This window comes from Gadus morhua, chromosome 14, assembly GCF_902167405.1.
Source record: "Gadus morhua chromosome 14, gadMor3.0, whole genome shotgun sequence".
NCBI classification, from domain to species: Eukaryota; Metazoa; Chordata; class Actinopteri; order Gadiformes; family Gadidae; genus Gadus; species Gadus morhua.
Genome location: NC_044061.1, coordinates 6,165,113 through 6,182,116, shown reverse-complemented (window position 1 = coordinate 6,182,116; position 17,004 = coordinate 6,165,113). Strand labels below are relative to the sequence as shown.

General features: G+C 51.0%; 1 protein-coding gene across 1 annotated transcript in view; it reads right to left on the bottom strand.

The window, feature by feature from the left end:
- Window positions 1-15,856, bottom strand: part of adamts17 (ADAM metallopeptidase with thrombospondin type 1 motif, 17) — a 62,398-nt gene extending 46,542 nt beyond the window's left edge. Inside the window, exons 1-5 of the mRNA XM_030377463.1 lie at window positions 15,660-15,856; window positions 14,904-15,268; window positions 10,060-10,288; window positions 1,639-1,811; window positions 975-1,058 (exon numbers count right to left, since the gene is read on the bottom strand). Of these exons, the coding sequence (XP_030233323.1) occupies window positions 975-1,058; window positions 1,639-1,811; window positions 10,060-10,288; window positions 14,904-15,268; window positions 15,660-15,732 (924 nt within the window). The 5' untranslated portion in view covers window positions 15,733-15,856. The remainder of the gene's footprint in view (window positions 1-974; window positions 1,059-1,638; window positions 1,812-10,059; window positions 10,289-14,903; window positions 15,269-15,659) is intronic.
- Window positions 15,857-17,004: the final 1,148 nt, after the last annotated feature.

Genomic DNA, 17,004 nt, shown 5'->3' with positions numbered 1-17,004 from the left:
GTGTGTGTGTATTTGAGGGTGTGTGTCTGCATAATTAAGTCTGTGTGTGTTAGTGTGTGTGTCCTTCAGTCAGTCGGTACATGATATTCAGATGGGGTCGTGGGACATTGCTGACGTCTAAGAAATAGATACGTTTCATTGAGATAGGTCTGAAAGGTCTCATGAAGATCTGAACCGACCGCCTTGATGCGCAGCAAACTGCTACAAATCACAGTGTGTGTGGTACAATGTGCACACGTTACCTGGGACAGATGTTACAGGCTGACATATTACAGGGTTAAAACGATACGAGAATAACTATAACCAGCCCATGAAAATGAAAGAATTTCCAGAACTTAATAGGGATTTGCGCACAAAAGAGTGGGGAACCACTGCCCTGGCCTCTGTCTCAGAGGTACCTAGCAGGAGAGGTCCCCAGATGTTATTGACCTCATTTTGGATACAAACAAAATTTAAAACCTCAGAGGCCGCCGTCAGCATCTGGTTCGCCTTAACGGCAGACCAAGGACAATACCTTTGTGAGTTAGCGGTAATTAGCTAGCTAAACAAAACCCTGTCGAGACCGAGGACTGTCCTTGTTCGGAGTTAAAGTGAAGCATTGTCTGGTTGAATAAACGTTGAGATCCGTCAGCATTTCTCCAGACGATTTACGACCATATTTTTAGCACTGGATTACTGAAAAACACTTCATACACAAACACAAACAATGACCTACACATCCAAGGAGAAATGTGGAGCCTTGCAGACTTTTATACACAACCACAGAGAAACACACACACACACACACACACACACACACACGCACACGTCCACATTCAGCAATTAAACCACAGAGGCTCATTAATATAAATACTCAGGTGGGCGGTAGCATCTGCTGACAGCCTGGTTGCTCGGGGGGAGTTGTCTCGGGGAGTGGAGGAGGGTTAACAGGGGGGGGTGCCAGAGGTCAGAGGGGTCAGGGGTCAAAGACTTACCGGTCGGCTGTGGAGCAGCACCAGCTTCGTGATGCGGATGTTGATCCTCACACCCAGGCTCTGGTGGTGGAACATGTTGTACACCTGCCAGGGGGATGAAGACCGCGTTCAGTTGACACTCAATCCATTACGGTTGGACGTATCGTGTGACAGTTTGGCTGCAATCTATAACAGTTGGACCAAGGTTTGCCCCAGGGCTCTCCCACCAGTCCGGATGCGTCTAATACCTTTATAAGGAGCGCTATCGGATCCACAAATCGGATCCGTGCGTGTGTGTGCGTATGTGTGTGTGTGTATGTGTGTAAGTGTGTGTGTGTGTGTGTGTGTGTGCGTGTACAGTATGTGTGTGTGTGTGTGCGTGTATGTGTATGTGCGTGTGTATGTGCGTGTGTATGTGCGTGTGTATGTGCGTGTGTATGTGCGTGCGTGCGTGCCTGTACATTCATAGTGTTACTGCCCTCTGCCCGGGTTCCAGATCATTCCAGAAGAGTCCGGCCACTCTGCACCTCAACTCACACGTCTCTCCCAGGAAGCGACTCTACTCTGACTTCCCTGCGGCCCTTCGGCTCCAGTGGGCACAGCGGTTCGGGTGTGAGGCGGTTCCACCCGGGAGGGGCACCCGTCACTCCCCCCCCCTCCCCCTGGTAAAGGCTGGTGACCTCACCATGTTCATGACGGTCAGCAGGAAGCGGCGGGCGGCCTCGGCGCCGTGGTACCGGACCATGTCCGTGTCCGCCACCACCACCGTCTCAACCGTGTACGAGTCGGTCAGCCGGATGGCGTTCCTCCTCCCGCGTTGCTCCTCCCCCGCTCTCTGGCTCCTCCCCTTCTTCTTCCCTACCACGAAGACGCAGAGGTGGACGCAGAGGGGGAGAGAGAGAGAGAGAGAGAGAGAGAGAGAGAGAGAGAGAGAGACTTAGAGGAGGCAGTGACGTAGGCAGGGAGGGAGTCTGTTATCCAGTAGATCAGGCTGTGGTGGAGAGCAGGGTTTAGAGAAGGGGTTTGTTTTGCCGTTGCATTAACTTTCTTGCTGCTTCATCAAAAAGGAACCCAGTGACACACACATTGCACACTAAAAAAAGAGTGCTTCCCAGGAAAAACACACGCTTCGACAGACTCATGTAGCTGTTCTCATTCGCCGAGCCCCTGCGTGTTTTTCGCTAATCCAGATGGCTGACTCACAATTCTGCGAAAGACTAAAAACCTGGACCTTTTCCCCGTTTTGTTAGTGGCAGAAGGCGGAGTGCAGCCTCACACGCGCGGGCGAAGTCAACACGCAGGGGGCGATGACATTGAGTGACGACTGGAGGTTTCTGACACAGCAAAGCGCGGAAATAAAGTGAGAAATATACATGTCATGACATAGTGACAAAACATAACCATGTGCGTAGGTTATTTCAACAGCCAGGCCGACCAATGAAAACACATGTGCACAGCGTGTGTGTGGAAAAAAAAACGGCACGGACGGACAGACAGACGGACGGAAGGTGCGAAGGCAGGAAAAACTGAGTATACCGTCTGACAGGTTTCGGTCCCGCATGGCCTCGACCGGGCCACTAGCCGCCCCAGATAAGGGCTGGGAGCGGCACGCGGAGACGCTGTTTACAGTACGAGTCTGCCGCCGCCTCCCCTCCGTCTCCCCTGGCCTGACCCCAGTCCGTCATACGTCACACGCTCGTAGTGGGAGAGAGCCGACAGCGGCCCCTACCCAGACAGGGCCGGGGTCCTCACTGTGAGTGGCGTCTAACAGATTACGCCCGGGGCTGGCTGTGCCTCTGCCTCAGTGTTTTAACGGCCGCTCTACGGCTCTGGAAGACGGCCACACGTTGCGTAAGGACATGGAGAGCGCAACACTGGCTAATCGTGTGTAAGCGACTTTTGGCGGACAATTGAGTCAAAATGCTCCAATGTCTTCGGTTGTCAACAGAGTAAGGCGACATTTAGTTGGCCCCCAGAGCCCTCATCATCCTCCTCATTAGGACTGACATGAGGGCTAGGGCTTATAGTTGGAGACGTAAACACTTTGCGTTGGGCTTGATTCACCTACTGGGTGCTGTTGGTACTTCAGTATGGAGTGGAGAAAGGGGAATGGGGCTTGATTCACTTAGTCTATCTGGCGCCCGCTTAGCTTTGCACGAAAGTGAGGGGCAGACACTTTGTTCTTGGGGACTTATGGCTGTGTAACGCAAGAGAGAGAGTGCGAGAGAGAGAGAGAGAGAGAGAGAGAGAGAGAGAGAGAGAGAGAGAGAGAGAGAGAGAGAGAGAGAGAGAGAGAGAGAGAGAGAGAGAGAGACAGACAGACAGACAGACAGACAGAGAGAGAGAGAGAGAGAGAGAGAGAGAGAGAGGGAAAGAGGGAGAGCAAGAGTGTGAGAGACACACACTCACAGACAGGGAGACAGACCAGCAGACCGAGAGAGAGAACATTCCCCATAATACTTCATTATGGCCACACTCAAGAGAAACCAAGGGCCTCCCAACCACTAGTGCATTGGCAGCCGAACACAAGAATCCACACATTGTTTTGTTGTGTCTCTCCTGCTCTAAGAACCAAACACAGCCAGAAACAGAGGTAACAGCAAAGCAACTACATTCTGTGCATGTGTGGGGGGGTACAATTCAGGATTTCGTAAAAAGGATTTTGCATCAATTCAGTATCGATTGTTTCCTTCTAGTGTTCTGTAAACTGTTATATTAATATGTGTTAGTGATGAAGTGGTTATCCATAGATCCAAATGGGGGACATGGCGTGGCTGTGATACCTGTCTCTTATCTGTTCATTCGTGTGGTATTTATTTTTCCGCTTCGATATTGATTCCTCGTTTTCTGCGTATCGATCGGCTGTCGGTAATGCCGCCGCAAGCGAATCTCGCTGCGCCTCTGACATTAACATGAGTAGAGGAGAGGAGTGCAGGTTGTACGGTGGAAGAACCATCAATGAGAAAAACTCAACCTTGACATTATTTGGCATTTGTGATCAAGTGAATGCAATTTTTGCGGAAAGTCATATAGAAGGCGAATAATTTGATTTCTGAGTGGTTTGCATGGGCCGGTTTCCCACACTTTTCGAATGTTGTACACGCCATCTTGTTAGCGACATGAATCCAATTCAAAGAATAACTCTCTAATGAAAAGGGCTGCAGGATGGTTGCAGAATATCATTATGTCTGGATCAAATTTGCCCTATGGGATGCCAGGATCGTGATGTAAATGCCAATCACACCAGCCTATTACCAGTCAGTCATTTAGGACACGCCATCCCCCGGGGCGACTGGTGACGAATGACAGGTACCGATAAACTGGTCAGCAGGCTTGCGTGCGGAAAATACGCTTGGCAGAGTCAACGAATTTCCGCAGATGGCGGCGGCAACTGTGTTCTGATAAGTCAGAGAAGCAAGGCAGCAGTGATTTATTTGGATATGATTTCCCCCCGTCTCCAAGGGGACCCCACTGGTCTTAATAAATGGGACGAAAACCGAAATCGCATTGACTCTAAGACCAAAATCCACTGGTTCTCCAGTACACTGCATAGCTAGCCTTGAGCAAAATCCTCACCTCTGTTATGCAGGGGTTTTCTCAAGGATAGCTACAAAATTGGGGATCGAACCCTGAACCATCTCAAGTCCTTGCCTCTTCACCATCCTTCCCCTTAGAAAGGGTCCTTTGCCTGAGATCTAGCCGGACTCCCAGGTCTATTGAGCACCTGAAGGAGGCCCAGAGGAGGTCGCAGGTGAAGAGCTCCGAGTGTTTTGCTAACCGATCAGGAAGCGTCTGCCTTGGCTACGGCGCCCTACTGTTGCTTTAACCTCCTTCCTTCCTCTTAGGTTCACCATTAGGCTCTCATATTCCCATTCATGAGGAAGGAATTTCATTATCTGACGCACTACCCAGTGCAGTAGTAGTAGTAGTGATAATACTGATAAATATTGCACATAACAACAACGCAATTCTAATCATGGACAAAGCTTTTCCTTTGTATGCTCAGCCCCGTCCACACTTTGACCACCCATCTGTTCTCACGACACTGTCAGGTTGTACCGGTGCGAGAAGTGTGTTTGTGTTGCTTTGAGGTTATTCTAGCGCTTGTATTGAACAATGCTCCGCCGGACGGAGAATGTGGAACTCCTGGCCCACATAGTAGGTGCCTGTGAAGGGATTGAGTATTGGAAGCCGTCCCGACATTTTTCAGATTCTCTCCCAGTGCGGAGCAGACCACAGCCCTGCCTGTTTTCACTCAGACGGCTTGGCTGATCGCTCTATCTGGACAAGTGATATCATACCATCATAAACAGCCATTATCTTCCCTCTCTCTCTCTCTCTCTCTCTCTCTCTCTCTCTCTCTCTCTCTCCGTGCACGTTTCCAGGCTCACGCCGGAGACGCAGCAGGACCTGCTCCGTGCTCCGTAGTTCCTCAGCCACGGTTCCATGAGCAGCGTTCCTACAGGCACTGTGCTGCCCTTTGTTTCTCTTTTTCCATCTCCTGCCTCACCTCACCTCGCGACGTGACACAAGTCCTTCCCCCCCACACCCTTCGCCATCAGCTCCACCAGCTCCTCAACCCAACCCTCAATGCTGCTCAACGCGACGCGAGGAGATCAATTCTTCCGTCGTCTCCAAGTCCAGGCATTCCACGACCCACGCGCTCAAACATCGCCCATGGAACACCAGCTTGTCCACCCCTGGATCATGGGACCAAGAAGGTGTCAGACCGGTGAGGGCTGTGACTCCCTCGCAGGGTATTACAGAGTCACCAGCAACATCAACCCAAAATGCATGGACGTCACAGCCTCAGAAGGAATAGTGGCAAAGAGCTGTGTCTGCTAGTGTCACCTGTTAGTACTAGTGCGCACCGCCTATGACGTCACTCATTGTGGTACCCTTTATCGAAACACAAACGACAAGATCTGTACAAGGTGTCATTTCCTCGTGGGGTTTGCCACACACAGCGCACAACTCTCCGATGCAGCGACAAACACTTGATCCAATCCAATGACTATCTTAAACTCATTTAAAAGTTTGCACGAAAAACGGTGGTGTCAGCAAACATTGCTCAGCCACTTGACAAAGAGACTGCTCCCCCCTCCCCCGCCCACCTCTTATGCAATATGACAGTTTCATTCAGCCAGTGGTGGGCTGCTACTGCGATACAAAGAATGTGTTCAGCAAATGTATGTGTGTGTGTGTGTGCGTGTGTCTGTGGTGTGTCCAACCTGTGTGCACGGGGGCATTAGTGTGTGCGCTGTGCGCGGCTGTATTCATGTGTGTTATACTTGTGTGTTCCTCGGGATGTGGAACTGAATCTTAATGGAGGGACCATGTGGTTTGGTAGAAGGAGGATAGAGGGGGAGGGAGGGAGGGAGGGAGGGAGGGAGGGAGGGAGGGAGGGAGGGAGGAGTAAAACTCTAAAACTCTTACTAAACTTTTAGAGTTGGCCACCCAACGGAAAGGATGAAGGAGACACAGTGAAGAGAATGAATGGAAGGAATGAAGGAAGAGGAAGAAGAAGAAGAAGAAGAAGAAGAAGAAGAAGAAGAAGAAGAAGAAGAAGAAGAAGAAGAAGAAGAAGAAGAAGAAGAAAAAGAAGAAGAAGAAAAAACACTAAGGAGGACAATAGGGAGAGTGAGTAGCAGAGGAGAAGATAAATCTAGAAAGGGAAGAGGAGGATACAAAGGGGATAGGAAGATAAGTAACCGGGAAGAGAAGCAAAATGTTGAAAGAGCAGAGAGGGAGAGGGAGAGGGAGAAGCAGAGGGAGAAGGAGAAGGAGGAGAAGGAGAGGGAGAAGGAGAAGGAGAGGGAGAAGGAGAAGGAGAAGGAGAGGGAGAGGGAGAGGGAGAGGGAGAGGGAGAAGCAGAGGGAGAAGGAGAAGGAGAAGGAGGAGAAGGAGAGGGAGAAGCAGAGGGAGAAGGAGAGGGAGAGGGAGAGGGAGAAGGAGAGGGAGAGGGAGAAGGAGAGGGAGAGGGAGAAGGAGAGGGAGAAGGAGAAGGAGAAGGAGGAGAAGGAGAGGGAGAGGGAGAAGGAGAGGGAGAGGGAGAGGGAGAAGGAGAGGGAGAAGGAGAGGGAGAAGGAGAAGGAGAGGGAGAGGGAGAAGGAGAGGGAGAGGGAGAAGGAGAAGGAGAAGGAGAAGGAGGAGAAGGAGAAGGAGAGGGAGAAGGAGAAGGAGAAGGAGGAGAAGAGGAAGGAGAAGGAGAATGAGAAGGAGAAGTAGAAGGAGAAGGAGAGGGAGAGGGAGAAGGAGAGGGAGAGGGAGAGGGAGAAGGAGAAGGAGAAGGAGAAGGAGAAGGAGAAGGAGAAGGAGAAGGAGAGGGAGAAGGAGAGGGAGAGGGAGAGGGAGAAGGAGAAGGAGAAGGAGAAGGAGAAGGAGAAGGAGAAGGAGAAGGAGAGGGAGAAGGAGAGGGAGAGGGAGAAGGAGAAGGAGAAGGAGAAGGAGAAGGAGAAGGAGAAGGAGAGGGAGAAGGAGAGGGAGAAGGAGATGGTCCCTGGCAGTCGGTGCTGAGCTCCAGACCCGGGCGTATGAAGGCAGACATGCAGTTCAGGGGAAAGAATTTCCGAATCTGGCACCTCGCTCCACCACCCTCTCGCCTCAGGACACCAGGTGCACACACACATTCTGCACACACACACACACACACACACACACACACACACACACACACACACACACACACACACACACACACACACACACACACACAGAGACACACCACACACACGCCCGCGAGTGTTAAAATGAACCAGCACACTTACATGCACACCCTGACACACATAAAAAGCAGCTGAAACACTGAGCAGCCTCCGAGCTGTGAGTTGACTCCCCTACCCCCTACCCCCGCCCTCCCTCCCCCAGCCCCCCCCCCCCCCCCTCCCATGCACCCGTTAACACACACTGCACGCCGTCTGCTGCAGCACTGGATGAAGCGCTACACTTTAACACACATATCCACTACACACACACCCCCCCTCCCTCTGCCTTGTCCTGGCCTCCTTAAACTAACATCCAACTTTCTAGGTAAAGGGGCTATCCCCTCCCCGGTCTCGTCTACATCATTACTCCTATCCTTAATTCATCTTTATACATTTCTGGGGGTAATAAAAGAAGGTTAGCTCCAATGATGTGGCATGTGCTCCAGATATGAGCATATGGAAACCATTCATTCCTACAGGTTGTCAGAAGTGCTGGTGGTCTTTCCTTGAGAGGAGGTGTTATGTAACTTTTGGGGGTGCAGCTCTCTCTCCCTCTCTCTCGTTCGCCCTCCCTCCCTCCCTCCCTCCCTCCCTCCCTCCCTCCCTCCCTCCCCACTGCAGGCCGTTCTGGTTAACGACAGTGCACAAGAGAGAACGTTGTGTATGGGGGGAAAAAGAGAAGAAAAAATAAAAAACATCCGAAGGTGGTTTTAATTGTCTCCCAACCGGTGGAGAATAACGCCAGACGTCTCTCCCTCTCTCTCTCTCTCTCTCCCTCTCTCTCTCTCTCTCTCTCTCTCTCTCTCTCATATGTGGGACCCTCACTTGGGCTCGGCCCTAGAATGCGACGGAGAGAGCGAGTTCCCGCCTTGACGAACGGCACCGGTTCACGAGGGCTACCTCTCACCCCACTTTCAACATTTCCACGAAAGCCTTCCCAAGATGGTCGTTAGGGGTTCTTCTAGACCCCGTGTCCGGGAGAAGTGGGGAAGAGAGAAGAGAGGGAGTTGGGGGTGTGGGGAGGGGGGGTTTGGATGTTCCTGTAACACAAACGACTTTCTTCCAAGAGAAAACAAACTCTGCTCTACTCCATCCAGAGCGAGAGAGAGCGAGAGAGAGAGAGAGAGAGAGAGAGAGAGAGAGAGAGAGCGAGAGAGAGCGAGAGAGAGAGAGAGAGAGAGAGAGAGAGAGAGAGGAAGAGAGAGAGAGAGAGGAAACATTTTTGCAAGTTTTTTCTCTTATGAGAAAAATTCATAATTTTGCCAAAGAGACAGACATTAAGGGTTAGGAAAGTATGTTGATTGTTAACGTGGAAGTTTGAGAGAGTGAGAGAGCAATAGAGAGAAAGCAAGAGAGAGAGAGAGAGAGAGAGAGAGAGTGAGAGAGCGATAGAGAGAGAGAGAGAGCGATAGAGAGAGAGAGAGAGAGAGAGCGATAGAGAGAGAGAGAGCGATAGAGAGAGAGAGAGAGAGAGAGAGAGAGAGAGAGAGAGAGAGAGAGAGAGAGAGAGAGAGAGAGAGAGAGAGAGAGAGGCTGCAGTTTGATAGCATTAGCAGTGGAGAAGGGGGCTGCTCAGCAGGTTCCAACAAGCGTTTTTCAGATGAATGAGATACACATTAAATAAGGAAACAGCTGCCACGCAGCCAACCACTTCTTACAGCACACACCGGAGCTGAATGGACATCAAAGGCGGGGGGGGGGAGATACCAGTAAACGCCACACTGGAGCCTATGATTTATTAGTGCCCAGTCTGCAGGATGTTGGGTTAACCCCCCACCCTCGACGTCTACAGCAGCAGGGAGGGGAGGGGGGGGGGGGGGGGGGGTGGCGGCACAGGGAGACAGTGGCTCGCTCGCTCCGCTCATCTCTGTTTTTCCGAGTAAGTCGTAACAATAAAAGATGATCGTTTTCTTTTAGTGGGAGAAGGCGGGGAGGGGGGGAGGGGGGGGAGGCGAGGGGGGAGGGTTGGAAGGGCAGCACGACCTGCTGAATCCACTTTCAGGGGAAGTGGTATTTAAGTGTGATGCCTTGGTTTTATATGTACTATTTTGTCATTTTAGGCGACGCTGTTATCCAAAGTGCAGTGTGTACACTTGCGTGCTGTTTAGGAGCAGGTAGGGGTTTGGGTGTCTCCAAGGATGCCTACAGGCTTCAGTCAGTAGGGAACATCAAACCCAACACCCCTGACCAGGGAGTTAAACACCCTGTAGCCACTACAATACCCTGCCTGCGTAGGGTGCTGCTTTACGAGGCCGCTCCAACCCGCCCCTATTAAATATCGACCTAATTAACCAATTAACCAATTACTCAATCCATTCGGTTCATGCTCCCCAGGCGCGCCAGACAGAGAGAACCGCCGCCCCTTCGTAACACAGTAACTGCCTGGCCCCCAGCCTGCTTACCTTGCACCGTGCCGCAGGGCTTGCCACCCACCGGGCCGGGGGCCTGGCTGGTGTGCGGCCCCGGCCCGGGCCCCGGCCCCGGCCCTGGCCCCGGCCCGGGGCCCGGCCTGGGGGAGCGTCTCTGTCTGGTGAGGCGGTGCCTGAGCCCGGAGAAGGACTGAGCCGGGTCATAGGAGTCGCTGCTGGGCTGGACGAACACGCTCTGCTCGCCCAGTTGGACCAGTCCCATCTGAGAGAGAGAGAGAGTGGGGGGGGGGGAGCACGGGGGAGAGAGGGGGAGAGAGCATGGGGGAGAGAGGGGGAGAGAGAGCACGGGGAGAGAGAGCACAGGGGAGAGAGCATGTAGGAGAGAGAGCATGGGGGAGAGAGGGGGAGAGAGAGCATGGGGGAGAGAGAGCACGGGGGAGAGAGGGGGAGAGAGAGCATGGGGGAGAGAGAGCACGGGGGAGAGAGGGGAAGATAGAGCATGGGGGAGAGAGAGCATGGGGTAGAGAGAGCATGGGGGAGAGAGGGGGAGAGAGAGCATGGGGGAGAGGGGGAGAGAGAGCACGGGGGAGCGAGGGGGAAAGAGAGCACGGGAGAGAGAGGGGAAGAGAGAGCATGGGGGAGAGAGAGCATGGGGGAGAGAGGGGAAGAGAAAGCATGGGGGAGAGAGAGCATGGGGGAGAGAGAGCATGGGGGACAGAGAGCATGGGGAGAGAGAGCATGGAGGACGGAGAGCACGGGGAAAGAGAGCATGGGGGAGAGAGAGCATGGGGGAGAGAGAGCATGGGGGAGAGAGAGCATGGGGGAGAGAGCAAGGGGGAGAGAGGGAGATATGGAGGGGGAGAGAGAGGGAGAAGGAACGAATGGTCATACATCGTTAGCGTCGTAGCATCATCGCCAAAGTCATATTTTGGTTTAAATTATTACTCTCCTCACGCAGCTGATTCACTGTAATGCATATCCTCAGCCAATCAGAGTGCTTTTTACATTCCATAATCACTATCTGCCTAAATCATCTACAGCACTTGGCTAAGGCATGTTTGACGCTAAATACAAGATGAACCTTAAATAACAACCATTTACGATGGAGACATTGAGCATGGGAGGATGTGAGGATACACCAGGCAAGAAAAAACACTCTGGGCCTTGTCGAGGGTTTGGTACGGTCTGTGCACCAGACCGAAACCCGTGCTCACACATGTTCGGCGAAGTGTATGCGTGCCTGTGTGTATGTGTGTGTGTGTGTTTGTGTGACTGTGCTCATTCGTTCCTCGAACATCCCGGGACCATACAGTCGTGCGCGGATCGAACAGCCTAAGGAAGACCGGCAGCTAGGAGGACATGTGGCCGAGATTCACGGCCGTGTCATAAAGGTCCATCTGGTTTGATTTGGGAGGATCATTTCACAGGGCTTCAAACTTGTGGCCCTCATTTGTATCCGTGACAACAATATAGTGTTCCCATGGAGAACATCCATCCCTTGGGTACACCCCTTACCAGATGCCCCACGTGAAAGATTAGCCGAAGATCGTCAAATAGATTAGTGGAATAATTTAAAACAGTAATAAAGAGAGAAGAAACAGAAGAGAATGGAGGTTGATGAGAGGCCTGTTCTGAGAAACAGAGACGTTATGCTGACAACATCTTTATGAAATGAGAAGGTTTGAGTTTTATCCACATATTACGGTACGTTGGTTTTTGTTGAAGTAACACGGACCCTCCAGTTACAAACTATGCGAGTAAATCTAATGTAACCCTCGGAAACACAACAGTCGTACGCTAAAACAATAACTTACTCAGAGGCATGAAACAGGATAAATAACGAGCGAGCATGGCTTGAATCACTGTCTCCAGTTAGCCGCCAAACGTCAACCCTCAAGGGCAGCAGAGGGCCTGGTGACGCTAATTGCACAAGGTGATGTCACTTTCCATTAGGTTGCATGAGGCTAATGGTGTTTGGCTCTTACGGTAAAACAGTACCGGCCTTGTAAACGCATGTATTAGGGACACACATCCTCGTATTACTGACTAGCAGACACTTATATCAACAGAGCCTTACGGTGGATTTGTTTTTTAGATACATGGTATCAATGAGTCGGGGTGAATGGGTTTGGATGCATACAAACTTTTGGGGCTGGGACACCCTCATCGCCCTGATGACTATTCCGCCCTCTAAGATTACCCATGATGCAGTGTTACCTATAACACTACTCCGCCCAGACTAGAGGGCACCTGTGTCGTGTATTCCACGCGCTAACCCCCCCAGAGACAGGGGTCAGTCCAGGCTGCAACACATTGTTGCCCAGCCGCAGGATGGATTAAAGTCAATCTCCAGCTCTACGAACACAGAGAAGCTATTCCGAGGTAGCCTTCCCTACACGGGGCTGCCAGGTTATAGCACATTGGCTGCTGCAAAACAAAACAAGAGAACTTTAAGCCTAAAAAAAAGAAAAACGTTGTCTAACGATCCCTTTCAACGCTGTAAAGCAAGCATTCTTTTTTTTGTCTTTATTTAGCCTGCATTCAGGCATTCCCTCTTCTGGAGGTCTGGAGGAAAGCCAGGCGTCCAAAGCACAGCTGCTACAATGCGCCGGGCCTCTGGAGACGAGTAAATGGGATTCGATTTGACCCGTGCACACTCCCTTTTTAGAGCCTACACTGGCGCTAATGCAAGGACAACCGGCGCGTGTACACAGACGCACGTGGCGGTGGATTGAGTTAAAGCCACTGTGGCTAACATGTCCTTGGCATGGTCGATATGTCTGCATCTGCCCGGATCCCACCCCCTTCCCTGCATCCTCACCGCTTCACTCTACCCTGAGGTTTGGACCCTTTTGAGGCCCTGCAGGACAGGTGAGCCCCCTTGAGCCGTGCTGCCAGCCAGAGAAAAAGACATTTCATAAAAAAGACTGTTACTTTTTAGAGCCTGTCTGGAGGGTGTTGTGTTGTGCGAGCGAGTGTGTGTTGGCGTGTTTGTGCTCATGCGTGTGTGTGTGTGTGTGTGTGTGTGTGTGTGTGTGTGTGTGTGTGTGTGTGTGTGTGTGTGTGTGTGTGTGTGTGTGTGTGTGTGTGTGTTTTTGCAAGCATGTGTGTGTGTGTGTGTGTGTGTGTGTGTGTGTGTGTGTGTGTGCGTGCGTGTGTGTGTGCGCTCGTTTTTGTTCTTGCACGCCCATGTGTGTGTGTGTGTGTGTGTGTGTGTGTGTGTGTGTGTGTGTGTGTGTGTGTGTGTGTGTTCATGTTTGTTCTTGCACTCCCATGTGTGTGTGTGTGTGTGTGTGTGTGTGTGTGTGTGTGTGTGTGTGTGTGTGTGTGTGTGTGTGTGTGTGTGTGTGTGTGTGTGTGTGTGTGTGTGTGTGTGTGCAAGAGAGGGGGGCACCTTGACCTGTCCCTCAGCCAAATAAAAAGCACCTGGAGAGGGCGCCTCCCTGAAACATTTAAAAGAGTGAACGCCTCAGAGTGCATATGGGTCAGAGCTGACCCTGCCTGGTCGAGGGTTAACGCAGACAGGGTGGTGGTGGTGCTGGAGGTGCTGGTGCTGGAGGTGTGGTTGGGGCTTGGGGAGAGGGGAGCTTGGGGGGGCCTGGATAGTGTTACCAGCCCAGACCGCACTGCCTTGAGATCAGTGTCAGACATGCACTGGCCAACCATAATAATGAGACCAAGGGTGCTTCTGTTGGGGCAGAGGATGGCCCACACCAGCTTTATCCTAAACCTGACCTAGTTTTCCTTGCCACACATGGAGCGGGATGAGAGTCCATAAGAATCAAGATCCCCGCTTCTCAGAGGGCTATCAAGGCAAAGTAGACCGTTTTCTCTGCTTTCATTGTGGGTTCTAATTGGGTATACTTGAGATGTTCCCCTAAGGCGCGTTAGGGTGTTAACATTAAATGTCAAGTAGGACGGCTTTGTGTTTGTACGTGTCTGTAGGTTGACTAAAACTAGTAACGCACACACTAACGCTGGACTGGAATGTCTGGATGGTTGGGTCATTTCAGTAGCATCATGCATGTATCCTGTATCCTGTGGTTCAGTAACATCATGTATGCAGTGTTACCGGCGTAACATCAGCCATGTATGCAGTTTTTCAGTAGCATCAGACATGTTTCATGCATGCAGTGTTTCAGTAACATCATGTATGCAGTGTTTCAGTAGCATCATGCATCATGTATCATGTATGCAGTGCGTGAGAGAAAGAGGGACAGAAAAAGTGATTGCATGTGTTAGTCTGTGTGCATATATTTGCTCATGCGGTTGTGTGTATGTGTGTGTGTGTGTGTGTGTGTGCGTGTGTGTGCGTGTCTCCCTCTCACAGGCTCTCTCTCGCCTTCTCTCTACACACCTGCTGTGTGTGTGTGTGTGTGTGTGTGTGTGTGTGTGTGTGTGTGTGTGTGTGTGTGTGTGTGTGTGTGTGTGTGTGTGTGTGTGTGTGTGTGTGTGTGTGTGTGTGTGTGTGTGTGTGTGTGTGTGTGCGTGCTTGCGTGCTTGCGTGTGTGCCTGTGACAGAGTGACCCCATAGCCAGGCCTATCAGCTGCCTAAACTGTTTGGCACCATGGTGACAGTCATGCTTCCCGAGAGCTAGCTAATCTTTAGGAGCCAGACAGCTCTGGGGTGTCCTGCCAGACACCAAGGGTCAGCAGCAGCTATAGCTGACAGGACTTTGACGCTTCTTACTTGGACAGAAATTAAATTAAGTGTGTGCACTCACACACTTATGGGTGATATATTGAAATCCTACCAGAAGTTTGACTTAAACCCAAGGCTTGGCGCATGATGCATTAATATGTGCATGCTATGCTAACTTTATACATCGGTAAAAGGTGAGCTGAAAAGAGAAGAGGTGATGTATGTGTTGCCCTACCAGGCCTCCGCAGGTACTGAGCGAGGCGTACGAGTCCGTGTGGTTGACTATCCATCCTGTGTAAAAGCAGAGCTGGCCCTGGGGGATCCGCGACAGCTGGGGACTCTTGCCTCTCTTCCTCTCCTCGACGACAAAGTTGTCAGAGAGGAACGAGTTGTCGCTTCTAAGATTCAAGTAAAGATTATTTCCGAAAGCGGGAAGCAACAGAAGTAAGTGATCCTTATGAGTTGTGTCGTGACCACCCGGGACGTCCTGGGGGGAGCGCCGGTCGCGGTAACGCCGGGTCTGGTCCTGCAGCAGCAGGTGTGTGTCCTCTCCAAATAGCACCATGGGAACCACTTCATCAGTCTCCAGTTCTGGGACAACTACCAGGAAGGTAGAACACAGTCGGTCAAGTGACATGAAGGTTTATGTGGGTTTATACCTGGGCATTTCTGTCATATTTGCAGAAAATAGATCAGAATTATTCCCCTTAAACAATGCATCTAACATCAAACGCTGTCGCTGTAAGCACACATTATTAGACATACCGGACAAGTTAGTGTCCAAATAACCTATCAATGAGCATGCACAAGACCAGAGGGACATGTGAAGGCATCCTAATGCTGTTTAGAAGCTTTTCGAGGAAAACCACAGTTTTTCTATTTCTATAAAGGATCTGTCCAACGACGATATTGAGAAGAACCGGCCAATAGAGGAACAGGCCTGTGGTGAATGCGTAATGCGTAACGCTATAAGCGCATATAGGCTACTTACCAGTCTCCGCAATCAACCCGACAGAGAAGAATGAAAGCAGCAAGACAAGCGGTGTAACATGACTGTCATGCATGATACAGCTAAGCAGAGGACCTGTGAGGGGGGGGATGTAAGCGCTTGCGAAGCCAGAGAGGACTGCACAACTTTTCTAAAGTTTGAGAAGTTAGTGTTGATTCAGCCAAGTGAATTTGAAACTCCGGGCATGCCTCCTGGAAATTGGCAACGCCTCCCCGTCAACGCAATTGGTTTAGAGGTAATACAGTAAAGCGGTTCTGCCCTCGCGTTGGTGCTTGAGGCTGTCCGTCAGGAGTCGCTCTGAAACCCTACACGTGGGTTCAAGTGAAGAGGTGCAGTTGTGACGTTGCCGGGAGCTAAATAATGCTCACATAACAGAACAATAACTATGTATAAACACAAATATCTTTGTTAATAAAGATAATAGGTGCGACTGTCTATTTATTTCAAATGACTTAAAAGGACCCCAGACCCATAACAGATTTAAACACTGTTTGGCCCTATAGCCTATAGACTTTGGCCTTTCACAAATGAAAGTTTAAACAAAAGGAACCAAACGTTAGTAACACCCAAGTCTCCCGTAGTGCACCGTTTGCGCATGCATGTTATGACAGTTGTCGATTCTGGTTCGGCACAGGTGATCATTGAGCGACACCCCCCCGCCCCCTCCCCCCGAGTTCAGCCAATCAGAGACCGCGTTTCATAACCTATGGTGCGTTGCCCGTTGTTTCAACGTTTGGTTCATCCTTAATCCTTCAGCTACCTGGCAATTATAAGGCAAGACTGGCCATCAGAGACAGATGGATGGATGGATGGATGGATGGATGGATGGATGGATGGATGGATGGATGGATGGATGGATGGATGGATGGATGGATGGATGGATGGATGGATGGATGGATGGATGGATGGATGGATGGATGGATGGATGGATGGATGGATGGATGGATGGATGGATGGATGGATGGATGGACGGTTTGATGGATGGATGGATGGGTGGTTGCACACACGGGTGGATTGATGAGTAGGCCTATTTACTAAACACCGAGAGCAGGTTGAGGGCAAGCGCAAAAGTAAATCTGAGTGTGTTTGTGCGTGCGGGTGCGAGAGCGTGTGCGTGTGTTTACGTGTGTGTGCATGTGCGTGCGTGTGTTTGTGATTGATTGAGAAGGGGAGATTGAGGTACATATCTTCCGTCCAAATCCATTTTGTCGTCAAATTGCAGCTCAGCAAAGCTTTTGACAGGGCGGCCTATGCTGGTGGTGTACTCCATCTAGTGGCCGCCAGCGGAACAACAGTGACACCTTCATTGCAACTTAGAAAATAATTA